The sequence below is a fragment of the Heptranchias perlo genome, unplaced genomic scaffold (genome assembly GCF_035084215.1).
Source record: "Heptranchias perlo isolate sHepPer1 unplaced genomic scaffold, sHepPer1.hap1 HAP1_SCAFFOLD_378, whole genome shotgun sequence".
In the NCBI taxonomy this organism is placed as follows: Eukaryota; Metazoa; Chordata; class Chondrichthyes; order Hexanchiformes; family Hexanchidae; genus Heptranchias; species Heptranchias perlo.
In genome coordinates this window covers 118,821-140,507 of record NW_027139390.1, presented here as the reverse complement: position 1 = coordinate 140,507, position 21,687 = coordinate 118,821, and the positions used below count along the sequence as shown (strand labels likewise).

At 52.8% G+C, this 21,687-nt stretch overlaps 1 protein-coding gene across 1 annotated transcript in view; it reads left to right on the top strand.

Moving 5' to 3' along the window:
• Positions 1-21,687, top strand: part of LOC137311633 (apical endosomal glycoprotein-like) — a 90,609-nt gene that overhangs the window by 21,605 nt on the left and 47,317 nt on the right. The window contains exons 4-7 of the mRNA XM_067978739.1: positions 5,567-5,657; positions 6,518-6,658; positions 8,865-8,996; positions 11,843-11,970. Coding sequence (XP_067834840.1) covers positions 5,567-5,657; positions 6,518-6,658; positions 8,865-8,996; positions 11,843-11,970 — 492 coding nt within the window. The remainder of the gene's footprint in view (positions 1-5,566; positions 5,658-6,517; positions 6,659-8,864; positions 8,997-11,842; positions 11,971-21,687) is intronic.

The window sequence follows — 21,687 nt, the reverse complement described above, 5'->3', positions numbered from 1 at the left end:
CTCAAAAAATTCAATCAAGTTAGTCAGACACGACCTCCCCTTAACAAATCCGTGCTGACTGTCCTTGATTACTCCGTGCCTTTCTAAGTGACGGTTTATCCTGTCCCTCAGAATCGATTCCAATAATTTGCCCACCACCGAGGTTAGGCTGACTGGCCTGTAATTACTCGGCCGATCCCTCGCTCCCTTTTTAAACAACAGTACAATGTTAGCAGTCCTCCAATCCTCCGGCACCTCGCCTGTATCCAGTGAAGTTTGGAAAATGATGCTCAGAGCCTCCGCTATTTCCTCCCTGGCTTCTTTTAACAGCCTGGGATACATTTCATCCGGGCCTGGTGATTTATCCACTTTCAAAGATGCTAATCCCCTTAATATTTCCTCTCTCACTACGGGCTCAATTTTAAAAGTAAAATACGGGTGGGTTGGGGGCAGGGGGTGCATTATAAATTGCCACCATTTCCAGACCCACCTCCAACCCGCCTCCATCCCGCCCTTTTCCGGTTTTCACCGGGGCAGGAAGAGAGGCAGGTGGCCAACCCGCTCCCAGGAGGCGGGTTGGGCCTTAAAACTTTTCATGGAGGCTTTGGGCCTCCATTTTTCTGGACTTCCCGATTTCAACCCTGGGGGTCCGGGATTCTCAGGCCTTCTGTTTTACGCCTCGTGAATGGAGGCGAGAAGGCCCGAGCCTGCAGGTAGGTGGCTAGAGAGGCACAGCTTGTGGGCCCGGAGGAGCAGGAGCACTTTCCCCAGGCCCAACAAGCCGACCTGCACTGACCCCCCCAAACCGATCGCAGACACCCGACCCCCGATCGTGGACCCCCGATCCCCGATCTCGATCCTCCCCCCCCACGACCCCAAACTCCGATCCTCCGACCCCCGACCCTCCGACCCCTGATCCTCCCCCTCAATGATCGCAGACCCCCGCGATGACCCCCAATCCCGACACCCCCCCCCCCCCCGTGACTGACTCCCGATCCCTCCCCCCATGACTCACGACCCCCGTGCCAACCTATGCCCACCCATGCTCCTCCCTCCCCCCCCCCCCCCCGCCATCCATACAAATGAAGACTTAGCTGCAGACTTACCAGAACACGCCCTCTCCCCAGCTGCCCTCCCGTCCGACTGAGACCAGCCTGTCAATCAGGCCGCTCAGTCGGAAGGCAAACCGATAAAAAAAAATAAAAGACAGCCTTACGTCAAAATCGTATTAATGGGTTTCCTGTCCTCAATTTAAGAACATAAGAAATAGGAGCAGGAGTAGGCCATACGGCCCCTCGAGCCTGCTCCACCATTCAATGAGATCATGGCTGATCTTCTACCTCAACTCCACTTTCCCGCCCGATCCCCATATTCCTGGATTCCCCTAGAGTCCAAAAATTTATCGATCTCAGTCTTGAATATACTCAATGACTGAGCATCCACAGCCCTCTGGGGTAGAGAATTCCAAAGATTCACAACCCTCTGAGTGAAGAAATTCCTCCTCATCTCAGTCTTGAATGGCCAATCCCTCATCCTGAGACTTTTTTTTTATTCGTTCACGGGATGTGGGCGTCGCTGGCGAGGCCGGCATTTATTGCCCATCCCTAATTGCCCTTGAGAAGGTGGTGGTGAGCCGCCTTCTTGAACCGCTGCAGTCCGTGTGGTGAAGGTTCTCCCACAGTGCTGTTAGGAAGGGAGTTCCAGGATTTTGACCCAGCGACGATGAAGGAACGGCGATATATTTCCAAGTCGGGATGGTGTGTGACTTGGAGGGGAACGTGCAGGTGGTGGTGTTCCCATGTGCCTGCTGCTCTTGTCCTTCCAGGTGGTAGAGGTCGCGGGTTGACTGCAATCTATAGAATTCTCTGCCAGTTGCAAAGTCAAGTTACATTTATAGAATCATAGTATGATACAGCACAGATGGAGGCCTTTCAGCCCATCGTGCCTGTGCTGGCTCTTTGAAAGAGCTATCCAATTACTCCCACTCCCCTGCTCTTTCCCTGTAGCCCTGTAAATTTTTCCTTTCCAAGTAGTTATCCAATTATCCTTTGATAGTTATTATTGAGTCTGTTTCAGGCAGCGCATTCCAGGTCATAACAAGTCACTGCGTAAAAGAAGTCATATTGGGGGCAGTGTTTTCAAACACCAAATACAGTATTTAATAATTGAAGATAATGGAACGTATGTCGGGGACCAGCAGGCACCGGAGCTGAGCTGTGCACACGGCCGTCACACCACCAAATATACCTGAAGACCCTGCCATACTTGCGGAGGGTTCGGTGTCACCGGGGGTGTGTTCGGTGTTACTGGGAGTGTGTTCTGTGTTACCGGGGGTGTGTTCGGTGTTACTGGGAGTGGCTTTGTTGTCACCGGGAGTGGGTTGGTGTTACTGGGGTTGAGTTCAGTGGTGCCAGGAGTGTGTTCGGTGTTACCGGGAGTGTGTTCGGTGTTACCGGGAGTGTGTTCGGTGTTACCGGGAGTGTGTTCGGTGTCACCGGGGGTGTGTTCGGTGTTACCGGGAGTGTGTTCTGTGTTACCGGGGGTGTGTTCGGTGTTACCGGGGGTGTGTTCGGTGTTACCGGGAGTGTGTTCTGTGTTACCGGGGGTGTGTTCGGTGTTACCGGGAGTGGGTTCAGTGTTACCGGGAGTGTGTTCGGTGTTACCGGGAGTGTGTTCGGTGTCACCGGGGGTGTGTTCGGTGTTACCGGGAGTGGGTTCAGTGTTACCGGGAGTGTGTTCGGTGTCACCGGGGGTGTGTTCGGTGTTACCGGGAGTGTGTTCTGTGTTACCGGGGGTGTGTTCGGTGTCACCGGGGGTGTGTTCGGTGTTACCGGGAGTGGGTTCAGTGTTACCGGGAGTGTTCGGTGTTACCGGGGGTGTGTTCTGTGTTACCGGGAGTGTGTTCTGTGTTACCGGGGGGGTGTTCTGTGTTACCGGGAGTGTGTTCTGTGTTACTGGGAGTGTGTTCGGTGTCACCGGGAGTGTGTTCGGTGTTACCGGGAGTGTGTTCTGTGTTACTGGGAGTGTGTTCGGTGTCACCGGGAGTGTGTTCTGTGTTACCGGGAGTGTGTTCGGTGTCACCGGGAGTGTTTTCTGTGTTACCGGGGGTGTGTTCTGTGTTACCGGGAGTGTGTTCTGTGTTACCGGGAGTGTGTTCTGTGTTACCGGGGGTGTGTTCTGTGTTACCGGGAGTGTGTTCGGTGTCACCGGGAGTGTGTTCGGTGTTACTGGGGTTGAGTTCAGTGGTGCCAGGAGTGTGTTCGGTGTTACCGGGAGTGTGTTCTGTGTTACCGGGGGTGTGTTCGGTGTTACCGGGAGTGGGTTCAGTGTTACCGGGAGTGGGTTCAGTGTTACCGGGAGTGTGTTCGGTGTTACCGGGAGTGGGTTCAGTGTTACCGGGAGTGTGTTCGGTGTTACCGGGAGTGTGTTCTGTGTTACCGGGGGTGTGTTCTGTGTTACCGGGAGTGTGTTCTGTGTTACCGGGGGTGTGTTCTGTGTTACCGGGAGTGTGTTCTGTGTTACCGGGAGTGTGTTCGGTGTCACCGGGAGTGTGTTCTGTGTTACCGGGAGTGTGTTCAGTGTTACCGGGGGTGTGTTCTGTGTTACCGGGGGTGTGTTCTGTGTTACCGGGAGTGTGTTCGGTGTTACCGGGAGTGTGTTCTGTGTTACCGGGAGTGTGTTCTGTGTTACCGGGAGTGTGTTCGGTGTTACCGGGAGTGTGTTCTGTGTTACCGGGAGTGGGTTCAGTGTTACCGGGAGTGTGTTCGGTGTTACCGGGAGTGTGTTCGGTGTTACCGGGGGTGTGTTCTGTGTTACCGGGAGTGTGTTCTGTGTCACCGGGAGTGTGTTCGGTGTCACCGGGAGTGTGTTCTGTGTTACCGGGAGTGTGTTCTGTGTTACCGGGAGTGTGTTCTGTGTTACCGGGGGTGTGTTCTGTGTTACCGGGGGTGTGTTCTGTGTTACTGGGAGTGTGTTCGGTGTCACCGGGAGTGTGTTGGGTGTCACCGGGAGTGTGTTCGGTGTTACTGGGGTTGAGTTCAGTGGTGCCAGGAGTGTGTTCGGTGTTACCGGGAGTGTGTTCTGTGATACCGGGGGTGTGTTCGGTGTTACCGGGAGTGGGTTCAGTGTTACCGGGAGTGTGTTCGGTGTCACCGGGGGTGTGTTCGGTGTTACCGGGGGTGTGTTCTGTGTTACCGGGAGTGTGTTCTGTGTTACCGGGAGTGTGTTCGGTGTTACCGGGAGTGTGTTCTGTGTTACCGGGAGTGTGTTCGGTGTCACCGGGAGTGTGTTCGGTGTCACCGGGAGTGTGTTCGGTGTTACCGGGAGTGTGTTCTGTGTTACCGGGGGTGTGTTCTGTGTTACCGGGAGTGTGTTCGGTGTTACCGGGGGTGTGTTCTGTGTTACCGGGGGTGTGTTCTGTGTTACTGGGAGTGTGTTCTGTGTCACCGGGAGTGTGTTGGGTGTCACCGGGAGTGTGTTCGGTGTTACTGGGGTTGAGTTCAGTGGTGCCAGGAGTGTGTTCGGTGTTACCGGGAGTGTGTTCGGTGTTACCGGGAGTGTGTTCGGTGTTACCGGGAGTGTGTTCTGTGATACCGGGGGTGTGTTCGGTGTTACCGGGAGTGGGTTCAGTGTTACCGGGAGTGTGTTCGGTGTCACCGGGGGTGTGTTCGGTGTTACCGGGGGTGTGTTCTGTGTTACCGGGAGTGTGTTCTGTGTTACCGGGAGTGTGTTCGGTGTTACCGGGGGTGTGTTCTGTGTTACCGGGAGTGTGTTCTGTGTTACCGGGAGTGTGTTCGGTGTCACCGGGAGTGTGTTCTGTGTTACCGGGAGTGTGTTCTGTGTTACCGGGAGTGTGTTCGGTGTCACCGGGAGTGTGTTCGGTGTCACCGGGAGTGTGTTCGGTGTTACCGGGAGTGTGTTCTGTGTTACCGGGGGTGTGTTCTGTGTTACCGGGAGTGTGTTCGGTGTTACCGGGGGTGTGTTCTGTGTTACCGGGGGTGTGTTCTGTGTTACCGGGAGTGTGTTTGGTGTTACCGGGAGTGTGTTCGGTGTCACCGGGAGTGTGTTTGGTGTTACCGGGAGTGTGTTCGGTGTCACCGGGAGTGTGTTTGGTGTTACCGGGAGTGTGTTCGGTGTCACCGGGAGTGTGTTCGGTGTCACCGGGAGTGGGTTTGGTGTTACCGGGAGTGTGTTCGGTGTCACCGGGAGTGTGTTCTGTGTTACCGGGAGTTTGTTCTGTGTTACCGGGGGTGTGTTCTGTGTCACCGGGAGTGTGTTCGGTGTCACCGGGAGTGTGTTCGGTGTCACCGGGGTAGGTTTGGTGTTACCGGGAGTGGGTTTGGTGTCACCGGGGGTGGGGTCAGTGTCACCGGGAGTGTGTTTGGTGTCACCGGGGGTGTGTTCAGTGTTACCGGGAGTGGGTTTGGTGTCACCGGGGGTGTGTTCAGTGTTACCGGGAGTGGGTTTGGTGTCACCGGGGGGTTGTTCAGTGTTACCGGGAGTGGGTTTGGTGTCACCGGGGGGTTGTTCGGTGTCACCAGGGGGGTGTTCGGTATTACCGGGGTCACTAACGGCTCTTCTCCTACAGTTGATGTTTGAAGCGGTTGGCGGAGGAGCTGCCGAGTCACACATCGCGATCGATGATGTCACGTTTGGGCACACGGAATGTCCCAGAATGGGTAAGTGACGTTCAGCCACCTGACTGAGGCCGGCCGGCGCATCCTGTCCTCACCCAACCTCTAGGAGGGAGGTCTCGGCAATGGTCAGTGCCAGGAACTGCACCACCTCCGGATCTGGTGTTACACCAGGTACCGCCCAAGCCTCCCTCAGGCGTTGGGGACACTGGGTAACACTGTACACTCACACAGCGAGTAACTCTCTCTCCGCTGAAGAAACAGAGGCCCCGAATTCCGGCCGGGGCCTGGGCGGAAGCTCAGCTCATCTATGGACCGGTAGTTGGACAAAGGGACGATCGCCCGGCTCTGTCCAGACCTCACCCCGTGTTTCTGGGGCAGTGGGCTGGTTTTTCGCCTGCCATCCCTTTATCTGGGGCGCGTCTGGTGAGGTCCCCAGCAATTCCACCCCATGGCCCTTAAAGAGCCCTGGCCCGCTAGGAACTGGCCTCGGTCGTGCTGAGGCTCAGCAGGCCGTACCTAGACTAAGGTATTCGATGGTGGAGGGGGATCAGCGGGCAGGATGGCTCCACCAGGAGCCGAAGACCTTTAACTCCGGCCCAGAAGTGCGTTGGGGTTCCCCAGGTGGGGAGGGAGCTGCTGTGGGTCCCTCCACCTTACGTTGTTTGTATCGAGGCGGGGCACTGCTGAAGTAAACTTGTAAAGGTGACGCACCCTCCCCGACATCCCACACCATCCCTCCCTTCAATTCAGGATGGCATTGGGCGCAGATGGCAGTTCTGTTTCATTGGGCTGGGCCGAGGGGGGGAGGAGACGCCAGGAGACTCCACGGGTACTGAGTCCACACCGTTCAGACCTTCTCCTGAAGACCAGGTGGGGTGAAATGTCTCGTCTTTCCTTCCTAGGAGCCTGTGACTTTGAGCAAGACCTGTGCAGCTGGAAGAACGTTCTGAACCAGGACTCCAAGGACTGGGACTGGAACAGCGGACGTGCCCCCAGTTACTTCAGAGGGCCAGAAGTGGACCACACCCTGGGGAACTCGCAAGGTGGGTGGGATTGAGGATTGAGGATTGCCGGTGGTGTGTTTTGTGCTGTCTCTCTGTGCTCTCGCCAGCGATCGCGGAGCTCCGTGCTGGGGTCTGTCACACCTCTGCCTCTCCCAGTACTCCTGCACTAGCCAGCAATCGTGGAGCTCCGTGCTGGGGCCTGTCACACCTCTCCCTCTCCCAGTACTCCTGCACTAGCCAGCAATTGTGGAGCTCCATGCTGGGGCCTGTCACACCTCTCCCTCTCCCAGTACTCCTGCACTAGCCAGCGATCGCGGAGCTCCGTGCTGGGGCCTGTCACACCTCTCCCTCTCCCAGTACTCCTGGTCTGTGTTCATAACCAACTGGTGCCTCCCCTCAGACACGAGACTGTCAACTGAAACCATATTCGAGCTGTGACTGGGCTTATTCTATACCTGTTTATGCTGGGGTTACTGGGGGCTCATTGTTGGGGTCCGGAGTGCAGTGATTATGTTGCTGGACTGGAAATCCAGAGAACGTGAGTTCGAATCCCACCATGGCAGTTTGTGAATCCGAATTCAGTGGATAAAAAATCTGGAAATAAAAATCTGGTCTCAGTAAAAGTGACCCTGAAGCTCTCGGATTGTCATAAAAACCCAACTGGTTCACCAATGTCCTTCAGGGAAGGAAACTTGCCGTCCTTACCCGGTCTGGGCCTATATATGACTCCAGCCCCACATTAACATTGTTGACTCTTAAATGTATGTGAGAGAGTGAGAGAGTGAGGAAATGGAGGAGAAAGAGGGATGAAATTGAGGAGAAAGAGAGCAAGATAACAGAAGAGAGAGAGGAGAAATGGGAGAGTGAGAAATGGAGGAGAGATGGAGGAGAGATGGAACTGAAGGAGTGATGATGGAGACTAAAGCTATTGATGTGGGGAGTGAGGTGCTCCCTGGAACTCACCCCTGGGACAATGTTGACTGTAGGTCAAACCTTGATGGTTGATCCATCAACTGGTTAATTAATAAGTTTCTGTAAAGTTAAAGCTAGTGGCAGCACTGCTGTCAGAGCAGTCAGGGGTACGGGGATGTTTGTGTGTAGGTGTCAGCCGTGGCTCAGTGGGCAGTGCTCTCGCCTCTGAGTCACAAGGTCATGGGTTCAAATCCCACTCCAGGGACTTAATCCCATAATCCCGGCTGACATTCCCAGTGCAGTGCTGAGGGAGCGCCGCACCGTCGGAGGGTCAGTACTGAGGGAGCGCCGCACCGTCGGAGGGTCAGTACTGAGGGAGCGCCGCACCGTCGGAGGGTCAGTACTGAGGGAGCGCCGCACCGTCGGAGGGTCAGTACTGAGGGAGCGCCGCACCGTCGGAGGGTCAGTACTGAGGGAGCGCCGCACTGTCGGAGGGTCAGTACTGAGGGAGTGTCGCACCGTCGGAGGGTCAGCGCTGAGGGAGCGCCGCACCGTCGGAGGGTCAGCACTGAGGGAGCGCCGCACCGTCTGAGGGTCAGTACTGAGGGAGCGCCGCACCGTCGGAGGGTCAGTACTGAGGGAGCGCCGCACTGTCGGAGGGTCAGTACTGAGGGAGCGCCGCACTGTCGGAGGGTCAGTACTGAGGGAGCGCCGCACTGTCGGAGGGTCAGTACTGAGGGAGCGCCGCACTGTCGGAGGGTCAGTGCTGAGGGAGCGCCACACTGTCGGAGGGTCAGTGCTGAGGGAGCGCCACACTGTCGGAGGGTCAGTGCTGAGGGAGCGCCACACTGTCGGAGGGTCAGTGCTGAGGGAGCGCCGCACTGTCGGAGGGTCAGTACTGAGGGAGCGCCGCACTGTCGGAGGGTCAGTACTGAGGGAGCGCCGCACTGTCGGAGGGTCAGTACTGAGGGAGCGCCACACTGTCGGAGGGTCAGTACTGAGGGAGCGCTGCACTGTCAGAGGTATCTCTTGGATGCGATGTTAAACCAAGGTACTCTTCGGTGGACGTATAAGATTCCACAGCACTATCTTGAAGAAGAGCAGGGGAGTTCTCCCCACTGTCCCGGCCAATATTTATCCCTCAACCAACATCTAAAACAGATTATCTGGTTATTATCACTTTGCTGTTTGTGGGATCTTGCTGTGCCTAAATTGGCTGCTGGTACAACAGCGACGATGCTTCAAAAGTACTTCATTGGCTGCAAAGTGCTTTGTGGACGTCCTGAGGTTGTGGAAGGTGCTATATAAATGCAAGTTCTTTCTTCCTTTCTAGGTCACTACATGTTTGTGGACACTGAGGCCCTGCGTGTTGGTGAGACAGCCTGGCTCCTGAGTGAACATCTCCCCCCAACCAAGGGGTCCTGCCTCAAATTCTATTACCACATCAACATTTCCAAACAGCTGAGTGAGTTCCTGCACTCTGCCTCTCTATAACATGCACTGCTCCTGTCAGGGACTCACCATCTCACAGTCCAAACACTCACCTTTACAAAAAGCACATCCCACAGACAGTGGGAAATCTGAAATAAATCAGGAAATACTGGGAAACGCTCAGTAATCTCAAGCAGTCTCTGTGGAGAGAGGTCAGTAGGGTTAACCTTTCAGGTCAATGGCCTATTGTCCAAACCAGACCTGAAACATTAACGCTGTTTCTCTCTGCACAGACACTGACTGACCTGCTCAGTGATTCCAGCATTTTCTGTTCTCCTCACCAACCTTCACAGTAAGGTCACCAACTGTGGTTGGACATATTCCTGGAGGTTTCATCACATGACCTCTCTCTGCCCCGCCCACACACTCCCCCCATTGGTCGCCCAACATGTCCATCCTCACAGTGCCCCCCCCACACACTCCCCTCATTGGTCATCCAACATGTCCATCCACACAGTGCCCCCCCCCACACACTCCCCCCATTGGTCACCCAACATGTCCATCCTCACAGTGCCCGCCCACACACTCCCCCCATTGGTCACCCAACATGTCCATCCTCACAGTGCCCCCCCCACACACTCCCCCCATTGGTCACCCAACATGTCCATCCTCACAGTGCCCCCCCCCACACACTCCCCCCATTGGTCACCCAACATGTCCATCCTCACAGTGCCCCCCCCACACACTCCCCCCATTGGTCGCCCAACATGTCCATCCTCACAGTGCCCCCCCCACACACTCCCCCCATTGGTCACCCAACATGTCCATCTGTAAAGTACCCCACCTTCCCTCGGCCAATCAGCAAGCAAGCAGACTCTTCGTTACCTGATTGGCTGATTCTTGACTCTCAGTCAAACAGCCTGTTTTCCCCTCTCCAATAGCTTTATAATTAATAACCAAAGTGTTCAAAGAATCTTTTTTAAAACACAATTTTTTATTGCCCCTGTGATTTCTCTCCCGGGTTTGCTGGTGGCAGTGTCCTGGAGATTAGTCTTTAATTCCCGGAGACTCCAGGCCAATCCTGGGCCCTGAATTAAACTCAGTCCTGAATACCTGAGAGGGTCTGATTTGGGCCTCACACTCATCCAATACACCCGGCTCGTGTCTGTACCGACTCCACAGTGAGATCCAGTGTTTGAGATTGCTCACCTCGCCCCACTGCAGCTCAATGTGGAGAGTGTGAGGATCCAGGAAAGACAAATCGGAATCTTCCGGAATCTTCTCTTAATGCTGAGAGACTAGGAGCTGTGGAGGAGCAGAGAGATTTAGGGGTCCAAGTACAGAAATCATTAAAAGCTGGTGGACAGGTAGAAAAAGTAATCAAAAGGCTAATGGAATGTTGGCATTTATCTCAAGGGACTTGGATTATAAAGGGGAGGAAGTTAATGTTACAGCTGTACAGAGCTCTGGTTAGACCCTCAGTGAGAGTCAGTGTCTGTGGAACTGTCCCCCAGTGAGAGTCAGTGCCTGTGGAACTGTCCCCCAGTGAGAGTCAGTGTCTGTGGGACTGTCCCCCAGTGAGAGTCAGTGTCTGTGGGACTGTCCCCCAGTGAGAGTCAGTGTCTGTGGAACTGTCCCCCAGTGAGAGTCAGTGTCTGTGGAACTGTCCCCCAGTGAGAGTCAGTGTCTGTGGAACTGTCCCCCAGTGAGAGTCAGTGTCTGTGGAACTGTCCCCCAGTGAGAGTCAGTGTCTGTGGGACTGTCCCCCAGTGAGAGTCAGTGTCTGTGGGACTGTCCCCCAGTGAGAGTCAGTGTCTGTGGAACTGTCCCCCAGTGAGAGTCAGTGTCTGTGGAACTGTCCCCCAGTGAGAGTCAGTGTCTGTGGGACTGTCCCCCAGTGAGAGTCAGTGTCTGTGGAACTGTCCCCCAGTGAGAGTCAGTGTCTGTGGGACTGTCCCCCAGTGAGAGTCAGTGTCTGTGGGACTGTCCCCCAGTGAGAGTCAGTGTCTGTGGGACTGTCCCCCAGTGAGAGTCAGTGTCTGTGGAACTGTCCCCCAGTGAGAGTCAGTGTCTGTGGGACTGTCCCCCAGTGAGAGTCAGTGTCTGTGGGACTGTCCCCCAGTGAGAGTCAGTGTCTGTGGAACTGTCCCCCAGTGAGAGTCAGTGTCTGTGGAACTGTCCCCCAGTGAGAGTCAGTGTCTGTGGAACTGTCCCCCAGTGAGAGTCAGTGTCTGTGGGACTGTCCCCCAGTGAGAGTCAGTGTCTGTGGAACTGTCCCCCAGTGAGAGTCAGTGTCTGTGGAACTGTCCCCCACTGAGAGTCAGTGTCTGTGGAACTGTCACCCAGTGAGAGTCAATGCCTGTGGAACTGTCCCCCAGTGAGAGTCAGTGCCTGTGGAACTGTCCCCCGGTGAGAGTCAGTGTCTGTGGAACTGTCACCCAGTGAGAGTCAATGCCTGTGGAACTGTCCCCCAGTGAGAGTCAGTGTCTGTGGAACTGTCCCCCAGTGAGAGTCAATGCCTGTGGAACTGTCCCCCAGTGAGAGTCAGTGTCTGTGGAACTGTCCCCCATTGAGAGTCAGTGTCTGTGGAACTGTCCCCCAGTGAGAGTCAGTGTCTGTGGAACTGTCCCCCAGTGAGAGTCAGTGTCTGTGGAACTGTCCCCCAGTGAGAGTCAATGCCTGCGGAACTGTCCCTCAGTGAGAGTCAGTGTCTGTGGAACTGTCCCTCAGTCCCTTCAGGAGCGGAGAGGGGGAAAGTAACATTCAATTTTCCCTAATTTAATTGTCGAGCGTCACTAATACGCTTTGGATTCACACCAGTTGGCCCGGTGCTCCTCGCCCGTCCGGTTTGATTATCTGATTTGTCTGATCTTTTCGCAGTGCACGGGACACTGAAGGTTTTTCAATACATCAATGACCAGGAGTCAGTCATCTGGGAGGCGAAGAATTCCCAGAGTGAGGAATGGCAACCTCTGAACATCACTGTGGATAGTTTGACAGAATTCCAGGTCAGTCCAGGATTATCCGGGACTTTAACCCGTTGCCCTCACCTGGAACCCTTGCATTTATCTGGTTCTTTCAAAGCCTCAAATTCCCACTGTGAGCAGGGAACCAAAGACTCCCAAACATTGGTTTATAACACGAATATTGGTGGGAAAAGATCTTTAAAACCAACAAACCAGCATCAGATTCACAATCCCACCTACCCACCTTCTCTCCATATCCTCAATCCCATCTACCCACCTTCTCACCATATCCCCCAATCCCACCCACCCACCTTCTCACCATATCCCCCAATCCCATCTACCCACCTTCTCACCATATCCCTCACTCCCACCCACCCACCTTCTCACCATATTTCTTACATTACAACAGCGACTCAACTTCAAAAGTACTTCATTGGCTATAAAGCACTTTGGGAGGTCCTGAGTTTGTGGAAGTTGCTGTGTAACTGCGAGTCTTTCTATCGTTCTTTCTGGATGTGACTAGTGGTGTCCCCCAGGGATCTGTACCGGGGCCATAGCTTTTCACTATATTTATAAATGACTTCGTTAAAGGAATAGAGAGCCGAATATCCAAGTTTGCTGATGACACTAAGTTGGGTGACACAGTAAATAGTGTAGATGGGAGCAGAAAGTTGCAAATGGACATTGATAGATTCAGTGAGTGGGCAAAACTGTGGCAAATGGAGTTCAATGTGGGGAAAGTGTGAGGTCATTCACTTTGGACCCAAGAAGGATAAAACAGAGTATTTTCTAAATTGAAACATAGAAACATAGAAAATAGGAGCAAGAGGAGGCCATTCGGCCCTTCGAGCCTGCTCCGCCATTCCTTGATTCCTTTAGCATTAAGAAATATATCTATCTCTAATATATCTATCTATATCTATAATATATCTATCTATAATATATATCTATAAATATATCTATCTCTAAACGGTGTGAAGGTAGGAACTGTGGAGGAGCAGAGCGATGTAGGGTTCCTTGTGCAGAAATCATTAAAACTAGTGGACAGGTACAAAAAATAATTAATAAGGCGAATGGAATGTTGGCCTTTATCTGAAGAGGGCTGGAATACAATTTGAACAACAACAACAAATTGCATTTATATAGCGCCTTTAACATTGTAAAACATCCCAAGGTACTTCACAGGAGCGATTTTCAGACAAAATTTAACACCGAGCCACATAAGGAGAAATTAGGACAGGTGACCAAAAGCTTGGTCAAAGAGAGAGGTTTTAAGGAGCGTCTTAAAGGGGGAGAGAGAGGGGGAGAGGTTTAAGGAGGGAATTCCAGAGCTTAGGGCCAAGGCAGCTGAAGGCACGGCCGCCAATGGTGAAGTGATTAAAATCGGGGATGCGCAAGAGGCCAGAATTGGAGGAACGCAGAGATCTCAGAAGGTTGTAGGGCTGGAGGAGGTCACAGAGATAGGGAGGGATTTGAACATGAGGATGAGAATTTTAAAATCGAGGCGTTCCCGGACCGGGAGCAAATGTAGGTCAACGAGCACAGGGGGTGATGGGTGAACGGGACTTGGTGCGAGTTAGGATACAGGCAGCAGAGTTTTGGATGAGCTCAAGTTTATGGAGGGAGGAAGATGGGAGGTCGGTCAGGGGAGCATTGGAATAGTCGAGTCTGGAGGTAACAAAGGCACGGATGAGGGTTTCAGCAGCAGATGAGCTGAGGCAGGGACGGAGACGGGCGATGTTATGGAGGTGGAAGTAGGTGGTCTTGGTGATGGAGAGGATATGGGGTCGGAAGCTCAGCTCAGGGTCAAATAGGACGCCAAGGTTGCGAACGGTCTGGTTCAGCCTCAGACAGTGGGCAGGGAGAGGGATGGAGTCGGTGGATGGGGAACGGAGTTTGTGGCGGGGACTGAAGACAATGGCTTCGATCTTCCTAATATTTAGTTGGAGGAAATTTTTGCTCATTCAATATTGGATGTCGGACAAGTGATGTGATAAATCAGAGACAGTGGAGGGGTCGAGGGAGGTGATGGGGAGGTAGAGCTGGGTGTCGTCAGTGTACATGTGGAATCTGACGTGTTTTCGGATGGTGTCTCCGAGGGGCAGCATGGAGATGAGGAATAGGAGGGGGCCGAGGATAGATCCTTGGGGGACTCCAGAGGTAACGGTGCGGGAGTGGGAAGAGAAGCCATTGCAGGTGATTCTCTGGCCAGGATTGAATAGGTGTGAGTGGAACCAGGAGAGGGCAGTCCCACCCAGCTGGACAACGGAGGAGAGGCGTTGGAGGAGGATGGTGTGGTCACCGTGTGAGAGGCTGCAGACAGGTGGAGAAGGATGAGGAGGGAGAGTTCACCACGGTCACAGTCACACAGGATGTCATTTGTGACTTTGATAAGGGCTGTTTCAGTGCTGTGACAGGGGGGCAAACCTGATTGGAGGGATTCAAACATGGAGTTGCGGGAAACATGGGGTGGAAGTTATGTTACAGTTATACAGAGCACTGGTCAGATCCCATCTGGAGACTGTGCTCAGTTCCGGGCACTGTACCTCAGGAAGGATACATTGGCCTTGGAGGGGGTGCAGCACAGATTCACCAGAATGATACCGGGGCTTAAAGGGTTAAATTATGAGGACAGATTGCATCGACTGGGCTTGTGTTCCCTTGAATATAGAAGATTTAGTGATGATCTAATTGAGGTGTTTATGATTTTGGGAGAGTCCAGAACAAGGGGGCATAACCTTAAAATTAGAGCTGGGCCGTTCAGGGTTGATGTCAGGAATCACTTCACACAAAGGGGAGTGGGAATCTGGAACTCTCTTCCCACAAAAAGCTGTTGAGGCCGGGGGTCAATTGAAAATTTCAAAACTGAGATTGATAGATTTTTGTGAGGCAAGGGGGTTAAAGGTTACGGAACCAAGGCGGGTGAATGGAGTTAAGATACAGATCGGCCATGATCTAATTGAATGGTGGGACAGGCTCGAGGGGCTGAATGGCCTCCTCCTGCTCCTGTTTCCTTTACCCATTTTCTCACCATAAGAATGCCAACTCATTTAGCCAACAAAGTAGAGTACGAGTCAAAGGAGGGTCATAATCAAGGTGTACAGTTCTCTGCTTAGACCATGCCTTGAATACTGGGTTAGATACAGAGTAAAACTACTGCCCTCGACCAGCTGAATGGAGAATGCCCAAAACTCACTTAACATTGAATCCCTGTGCCAGTTGTAGAGGGATCGTGTATCGACATGTTGATCATTGTATGTGAAGAACTTCCTGATATCAGTCCTAAATTTACTTTAATCAGTTTGAGCTGCTGATCCCTTGTCCCACTATCACAGTTAGTTTGAAGTTGTCTGCCATTTCCTTAACTATAGTACAAATCTTCACAAGATCACCCCTCACACCCTCTTTTCCAGGCTGGTAAGCCCAGGACTTTTTTCAGACCCCTGACCCTGGGGATCAGCCTCGAGGCTCCTCTCTACAGTAACCCCAGCACTTCAATGTCTCCCTGTGTCTGGACCCAGTGCTGAAGGTGGGTCAGACCAGAACTGGACCCAGTGCTCAAGGTGCGTCAGACCAGAACTGGACCCAGTGCTCAAGGTGGGTCTGACCAGAACTGGACCCAGTGCTGAAGGTGGGTCAGACCAGAACTGGACCCAGTGCTCAAGGTGGGTCTGACCAGAACTGGACTCAGTGCTCAAGGTGGGTCTGACCAGAACTGGACCCAGTGCTCAAGGTGGGTCTGACCAGAACTGGACCCAGTGCTCAAGGTGGGTCTGACCAGAACTGGACCCAGTGCTCAAGGTGGGTCTGACCAGAACTGGACCCAGTGCTCAAGGTGGGTCTGACCAGAACTGGACCCAGTGCTCAAGGTCGGTCTGACCAGAACTGGACCCAGTGCTGAAGGTGGATCTGACCAGAGCCCTGTCCAGTTTGATCACCACTCCCTCTGACTTGTTCTCTACTGTTCTGACTCTAGTTCACCCTCTGATTGGTTTTGTTGATTGCTGCTCTGTGTTGGTTGGACATGTTGAGTGTTGAATCAATTAACACACCCGGGTCTCCCAACTTCAACCTCAGTTATTTCAGCCCCATCATGGAGTACGTGTGTTGTCTATTCCCCTTCCGATGGGGACCTTATGCTTGTCAGCATTAAATTTAATCTCCCATTAACCTGCCCACTTACTTATTTTGTCCAACTCACTCGGTAGTTTGTGAGCTGCCTCTCCCAGTTTGATGTCATCTACAAATGTGACCACTTTGCATTGAGTTTCTGAGTCCAGGTTAATTAGACACACTGTGGTCCCAGCAGCGAGCCCTGAAGTACCCCACTCAGTACTCCCCCCACCCACCCTGATAAAGCTCCTCTAACCAGGTACTCACTGCTTTCTACCTTCAGTGACTTCCTTATCCATTCCCAGGGCTTACCCAGAATCCCCACAGCTTTAAGTTTAACGAACCGCCTTTTGTGTGAAAGTCCATTGGAAGTTGAGATAAACCACGTCACGGGCTTCCCATACTCTACTCAGGCTGTCATTTCCACACAGACATTGAGGGATTGGTCAGGCAGGAACGTCAGTCCAGCCTGACTGCTGGTAACTAGACTATTGTTGTATAGATAATCCTTGAGTTTACTCCTGATAATCAATTCTGCTATTTTACACGGAACTGAAGCAAGACTAATGAGTCTGTAGTTGTTTGTCTCAGTTTTGTCCCCTTTTTGAATTGAGCTCCACATTATCCTGTTTCCATCTACACCCACCTCCCCAGTGCCCAGTGACACCCTCAAAAAGACCGGCAGTGACTCACAAATCACCTCCCGAGTCTCTCTCAGCACTCTGGGATAAATCCCATCTCTCCCTGGGGATTTATTTGTTTTGAGCCCATTCAGCCTGTCCAGGATTCCCACCTCATTTATATCGAGGTTGCTGATTTGACTTTGATTAACGTTGTTTGGGGGAGGCGTGTTGTTCATTTCCTCCCCTGTGAATACTTTGAGGAAGTGATCATTCAGAATATTAACCATCCTGTGCTCATTCTCAGCTCTACTTCCGTTTGCATCTTCTCCGGTTTTCACCTCTTCTCTGACTCTCCTCTTACTGTTGTGAACCTGAAAGATTTATTTAGCCTCTGCCGCTTTGCTTTTTCCAGGTCTCTCTTCTCCCCCCGATCACCCTTTTTAACTTGTTTCCACATTATCCTGTGTTCCTCCCAGTGACCCCGCCCCTTTCTCTCTGCAAGATTTGTTACGGTTATTTTTTCTCTTTGTATCAGTTTTTAATTTGTTTTTAATCCATTTTGGGAGTGCTTGTGTGGTCTGAACGTATTAACATAAGAACATAAGAAATAGGAGCAGGAGTAGGCCAATCGGCCCCTCGAGCCTGCTCCGCCATTCAATAAGATCATGGCTGATCTGATCCCAACCACAAATCTAAAGAACACAAGAAGTAGGAGCAGGACCCGGTCACACAGCCCCTGGGCCCTCTCCGCCACCCACAGGGCATTGACCGATCCGAACTCAGCTTCATGTCCAATTTCCTGCCCGCTCCCCATAACCCCTAATTCCCTTTACTTCTAGAAAACTGTCTATTTCTGTTTTAAATTTATTTAATGATGTAGCTTCCACAGCTTCCTGGGGCAGCAAATTCCACAGACCTACCACCCTCTGAGTGAAGAAGTTTCTCCTCATCTCAGTTTTGAAAGAGCAGCCCCTTATTCTAAGATTATGCCCCCTAGTTCTAGTTTCACCCATCCTTGGGAACATCCTTACTGCATCCACCCGATCAAGACCCTTCACAATCTTATATGTTTCAATAAGATCGCCTCTCATTCTTCTGAACTCCAATGAGTAGAGTCCCAATCTACTCAACCTCTCCTCATATGTCCGCCCCCTCATCCCCGGGATTAACCGAGTGAACCTTCTTTGTACTGCCTCGAGAGCAAGTATGTCTTTTCTTAAGTATGGAGACCAAAACTGTATGCAGTATTCCAGGTGCGGTCTCACCAATACCTTATATAACTGCAGCAATACCTCCCTGTTTTTATATTCTATCCCCCTAGCAATAAAAGCCAACATTCCGTTGGCTTTCTTGATCACCTGCTGCACCTGCATACCAACTTTTTGATTTTCTTGCACTAGGACCCCCAGATCCCTTTGTACTGCAGTACTTTCCAGTCTCTCGCCATTAAGAAAATAACTTGCTCTCTGATTTTTCCTGCCAAAGTGCATAACCTCACATTTTCCAATATTATATTGCATCTGCCAAATCTCCGCCCACTCACCCAGCTTGTCTATATCCCCCTGCAGGTTTTTTATGTCCTCCTCACTCTCTACTTTCCCTCCCATCTTTGTATCATCTGCAAATTTTGATATGTTGCACTCGGTCCCCTCCTCCAAATCGTTAATATAGATTGTAAAGAGTTGGGGACCCAGCACCGACCCCTGTGGAACACCACTGGCTACTGGTTGCCAGTCCGAAAATGAACCATTTATCCCAACTCTCTGCTTCCTGTTCGATAACCAATCCTCCACCCATGCCAGAATATTACCCCCAATCCCGTGATTTTTTATCTTAAGTATTAGTTTTCAGCATGTATTTATCCTGCAAGCTCGGCATTGTGCCTTTAAAGGTGTTCCACTAGTCTTCTGCTGAAGTGTTGGCCAATAAACCCTGCCAATCCACTAGCTTCAGTTGTCTGCTTGTTTCATTGAATTTAACATTTTAAAGTTATGTACCGGGCTCCTGCTCATGGGTACATCTGACCCCAGATCATTAGAAATGTTATCCTCCATCGGTCACTGTACCCCTGGGGTCCATTTCCTGTACATTATCTGGATACTTTGCCAATACCAGATGCCTCTCATTGCTTCCTTGGGTTCCAGACCAGCCGTGCATCAGATCACCAACACAGACTCGAAAACATAAGGATTTTCCCAGTTTATCTCGGGTTGATTGAAGGACTCCATTCTTGTTCTCACTCACCCTTCCTATCTCTTCAGGCAGCAATTTGGCCTCCTGTGTAAGCTGAGCTGGTGCTCTGGAGAATCCTCCCAGTGTATTAGATTGGTTCACATCACAGATCGCTGCCCAGTGTAGCTCACACTGTAGCTTTGCCCATTTCACAGAATCCCTGAGATATACGGTTACACCATGTCCTTTACTATCCACTCTGTCTTTTCTGAACACTCCATACCCCTGAGTGTTCATAGAATCATTGAAAGTTACGGCACAGGAGGAGACCATTCACCCATCGTGTCCATGCTGACCGAAAAAGCTTAATCCCACTTTCCAGCACTTGGTCCGTGGCCCTGTATTAAGTGTTGTATTCACTTCCATCCTCACTATTAGCCATGTTTCTGATATTTAGTCTACGTTGTAGTTACAGACAACAACAACTTGCATTTATATAGCGCCTTTAACGTAGTAAAACATCCCAAGGCGCTTCACCGGAGAAATTATCAAACAAAATTTGACACCAAGCCACATAAGGAGATATTAGGACAGGTGACCAAGGAGGTAGGTTTTAAGGAGCGTCTTAAAGGAGGAGAGAGAGGTAGAGAGGTTTAGGGAAGGGAATTCCAGAGCTTAGGGCCTGGGCAGCTGAAGGAATGGCTGCCAATGGAGGAGCACAGGGGTGATGGATGAACGGGATTTGGTGATAGTTAGGATACGGGCCGCAGAGTTTTGGATGAACTGATGTTTAAGGAGGGTGGAGGATGGGAGGCCGGGCAGGAGAGCAGGACAGCTTCCAGTTCAGGGATCTTATCTGATCTGCAATCTTGTTTCCTTCATCATTTGTCAGGGCCTGGTTTCTGTTTGTTAATATAATCTCCACCTTTGCTGGATTTCTCACCTTCCGCACTAGTATAATTCACCCAGTATCCCTTTTCATTGGCTTCCCTCAACACTCGTCTCCAAAACAAGGCAACCCTGTCCCTCGGGGTCCTACTTGAGCTGAGGTTTGAGATGGTCTGGACCTTGTTTCCAGTCAGTGTGGCAGAGGATTGGAAGAGTGTTACTCTGAGAGGTTGCAATGGTGTCTGGAGGTGGAAATGCTGCAGTGTCTCAATATGGAGACCTCGGGCCAGGCTGACAGGTGGAGATGAAAGAAAGAACTTGCATTTCTACAGCGCCTTTCACAACCTCAGGACATCCCAAAGCACTTTACAGCCAATGAAGTACTTTTTGAAGTGTTGTCACTGTTGTAATGCAGGAAAAGCAGCCGCCAATTTGCGCACAGCAAGATCCCACAAACAGCAATGTGATAATGACCAGATAATCTGTTTTAGTGATGTTGGTTGAGGGATAAATATTGGCCCCAGGAAGAACCCCCCTGCTCTTTATTGAATAGCGCCTTGGGATCTTTTACATCCACCTGTGAGGGCAGATGGGGCCTTGGTTTAACGTCTCATCCAAAAGACGACACCTCCAACATTGCAGCGCTCCCTCAGACAGCGCGGCACTCCCTCAGTACTGACCCTCCGACAGCGCGGCACTCCCTCAGTACTGACCCTCCGACAGCGCGGCGCTCCCTCAGTACTGACCGTCCGACAGGGCGGCGCTCCCTCAGTACTGACCGTCCGACAGGGCGGCGCTCCCTCAGTACTGACCCTCCGACAGCGCGGCGCTCCCTCAGTACTGACCCTCGGACAGTGCAGCGCTCCCTCAGTACTGACCCTCCGACAGTGCAGCGCTCCCGCAGTACTGAGCCTCCGACAGTGCGGCGCTCCCGCAGTACTGAGCCTCCGACAGTGCGGCGCTCCCTCAGTACTGACCCTCCGACAGCGCGGCGCTCCCTCAGTACTGACCCTCCGACAGCGCGGCGCTCCCTCAGTACTGACCCTCCGACAGTGCAGCGCTCCCTCAGTACTGACCCTCCGACAGCGCAGCGCTCCCTCAGTACTGACCCTCCGACAGCGTAGCGCTCCCTCAGTACTGACCCTCCGACAGCGCGGCGCTCCCTCAGTACTGACCCTCCGACAGCGCAGCGCTCCCTCAGTACTGACCCTCCGACAGTGCAGCGCTCCCTCAGTACTGACCCTCCGACAGTGTAGCGCTCCCTCAGTACTGACCCTCCGACAGTGCAGCTCTCCCTCAGTACTGACCCTCCGACAGTGCAGCACTCCATCAGTACTGACCCTCCGACAGTGCGGCGCTCCCTCAGTACTGACCCTCCGACAGCGCGGCGCTCCCTCAGTACTGACCCTCCGACAGCGCGGCGCTCCCTCAGTACTGACCCTCCGACAGCGCGGCGCTCCCTCAGTACTGACCCTCCGACAGCGCAGCGCTCCCTCAGTACTGACCCTCCGACAGCGCAGCGCTCCCTCAGTACTGACCCTCCGACAGCGTAGCGCTCCCTCAGTACTGACCCTCCGACAGCGCGGCGCTCCCTCAGTACTGACCCTCCGACAGCGCGGCGCTCCCTCAGTACTGACCCTCCGACAGCGCGGCGCTCCCTCAGTACTGACCCTCCGACAGCGCGGCGCTCCCTCAGTACTGACCCTCCGACAGCGCGGCGCTCCCTCAGTACTGACCCTCCGACAGCGCGGCGCTCCCTCAGTACTGACCCTCCGACAGCGCAGCGCTCCCTCAGTACTGACCCTCCGACAGCGCAGCGCTCCCTCAGTACTGACCCTCCGACAGTGCAGCGCTCCCACAGTGCTGACCCTCCGACAGTGCAGCGCTCCCTCAGTACTGACCCTCTGACAGTGCAGCGCTCCCTCAGTACTGACCCTCTGACAGTGCAGCGCTCCCTCAGTAC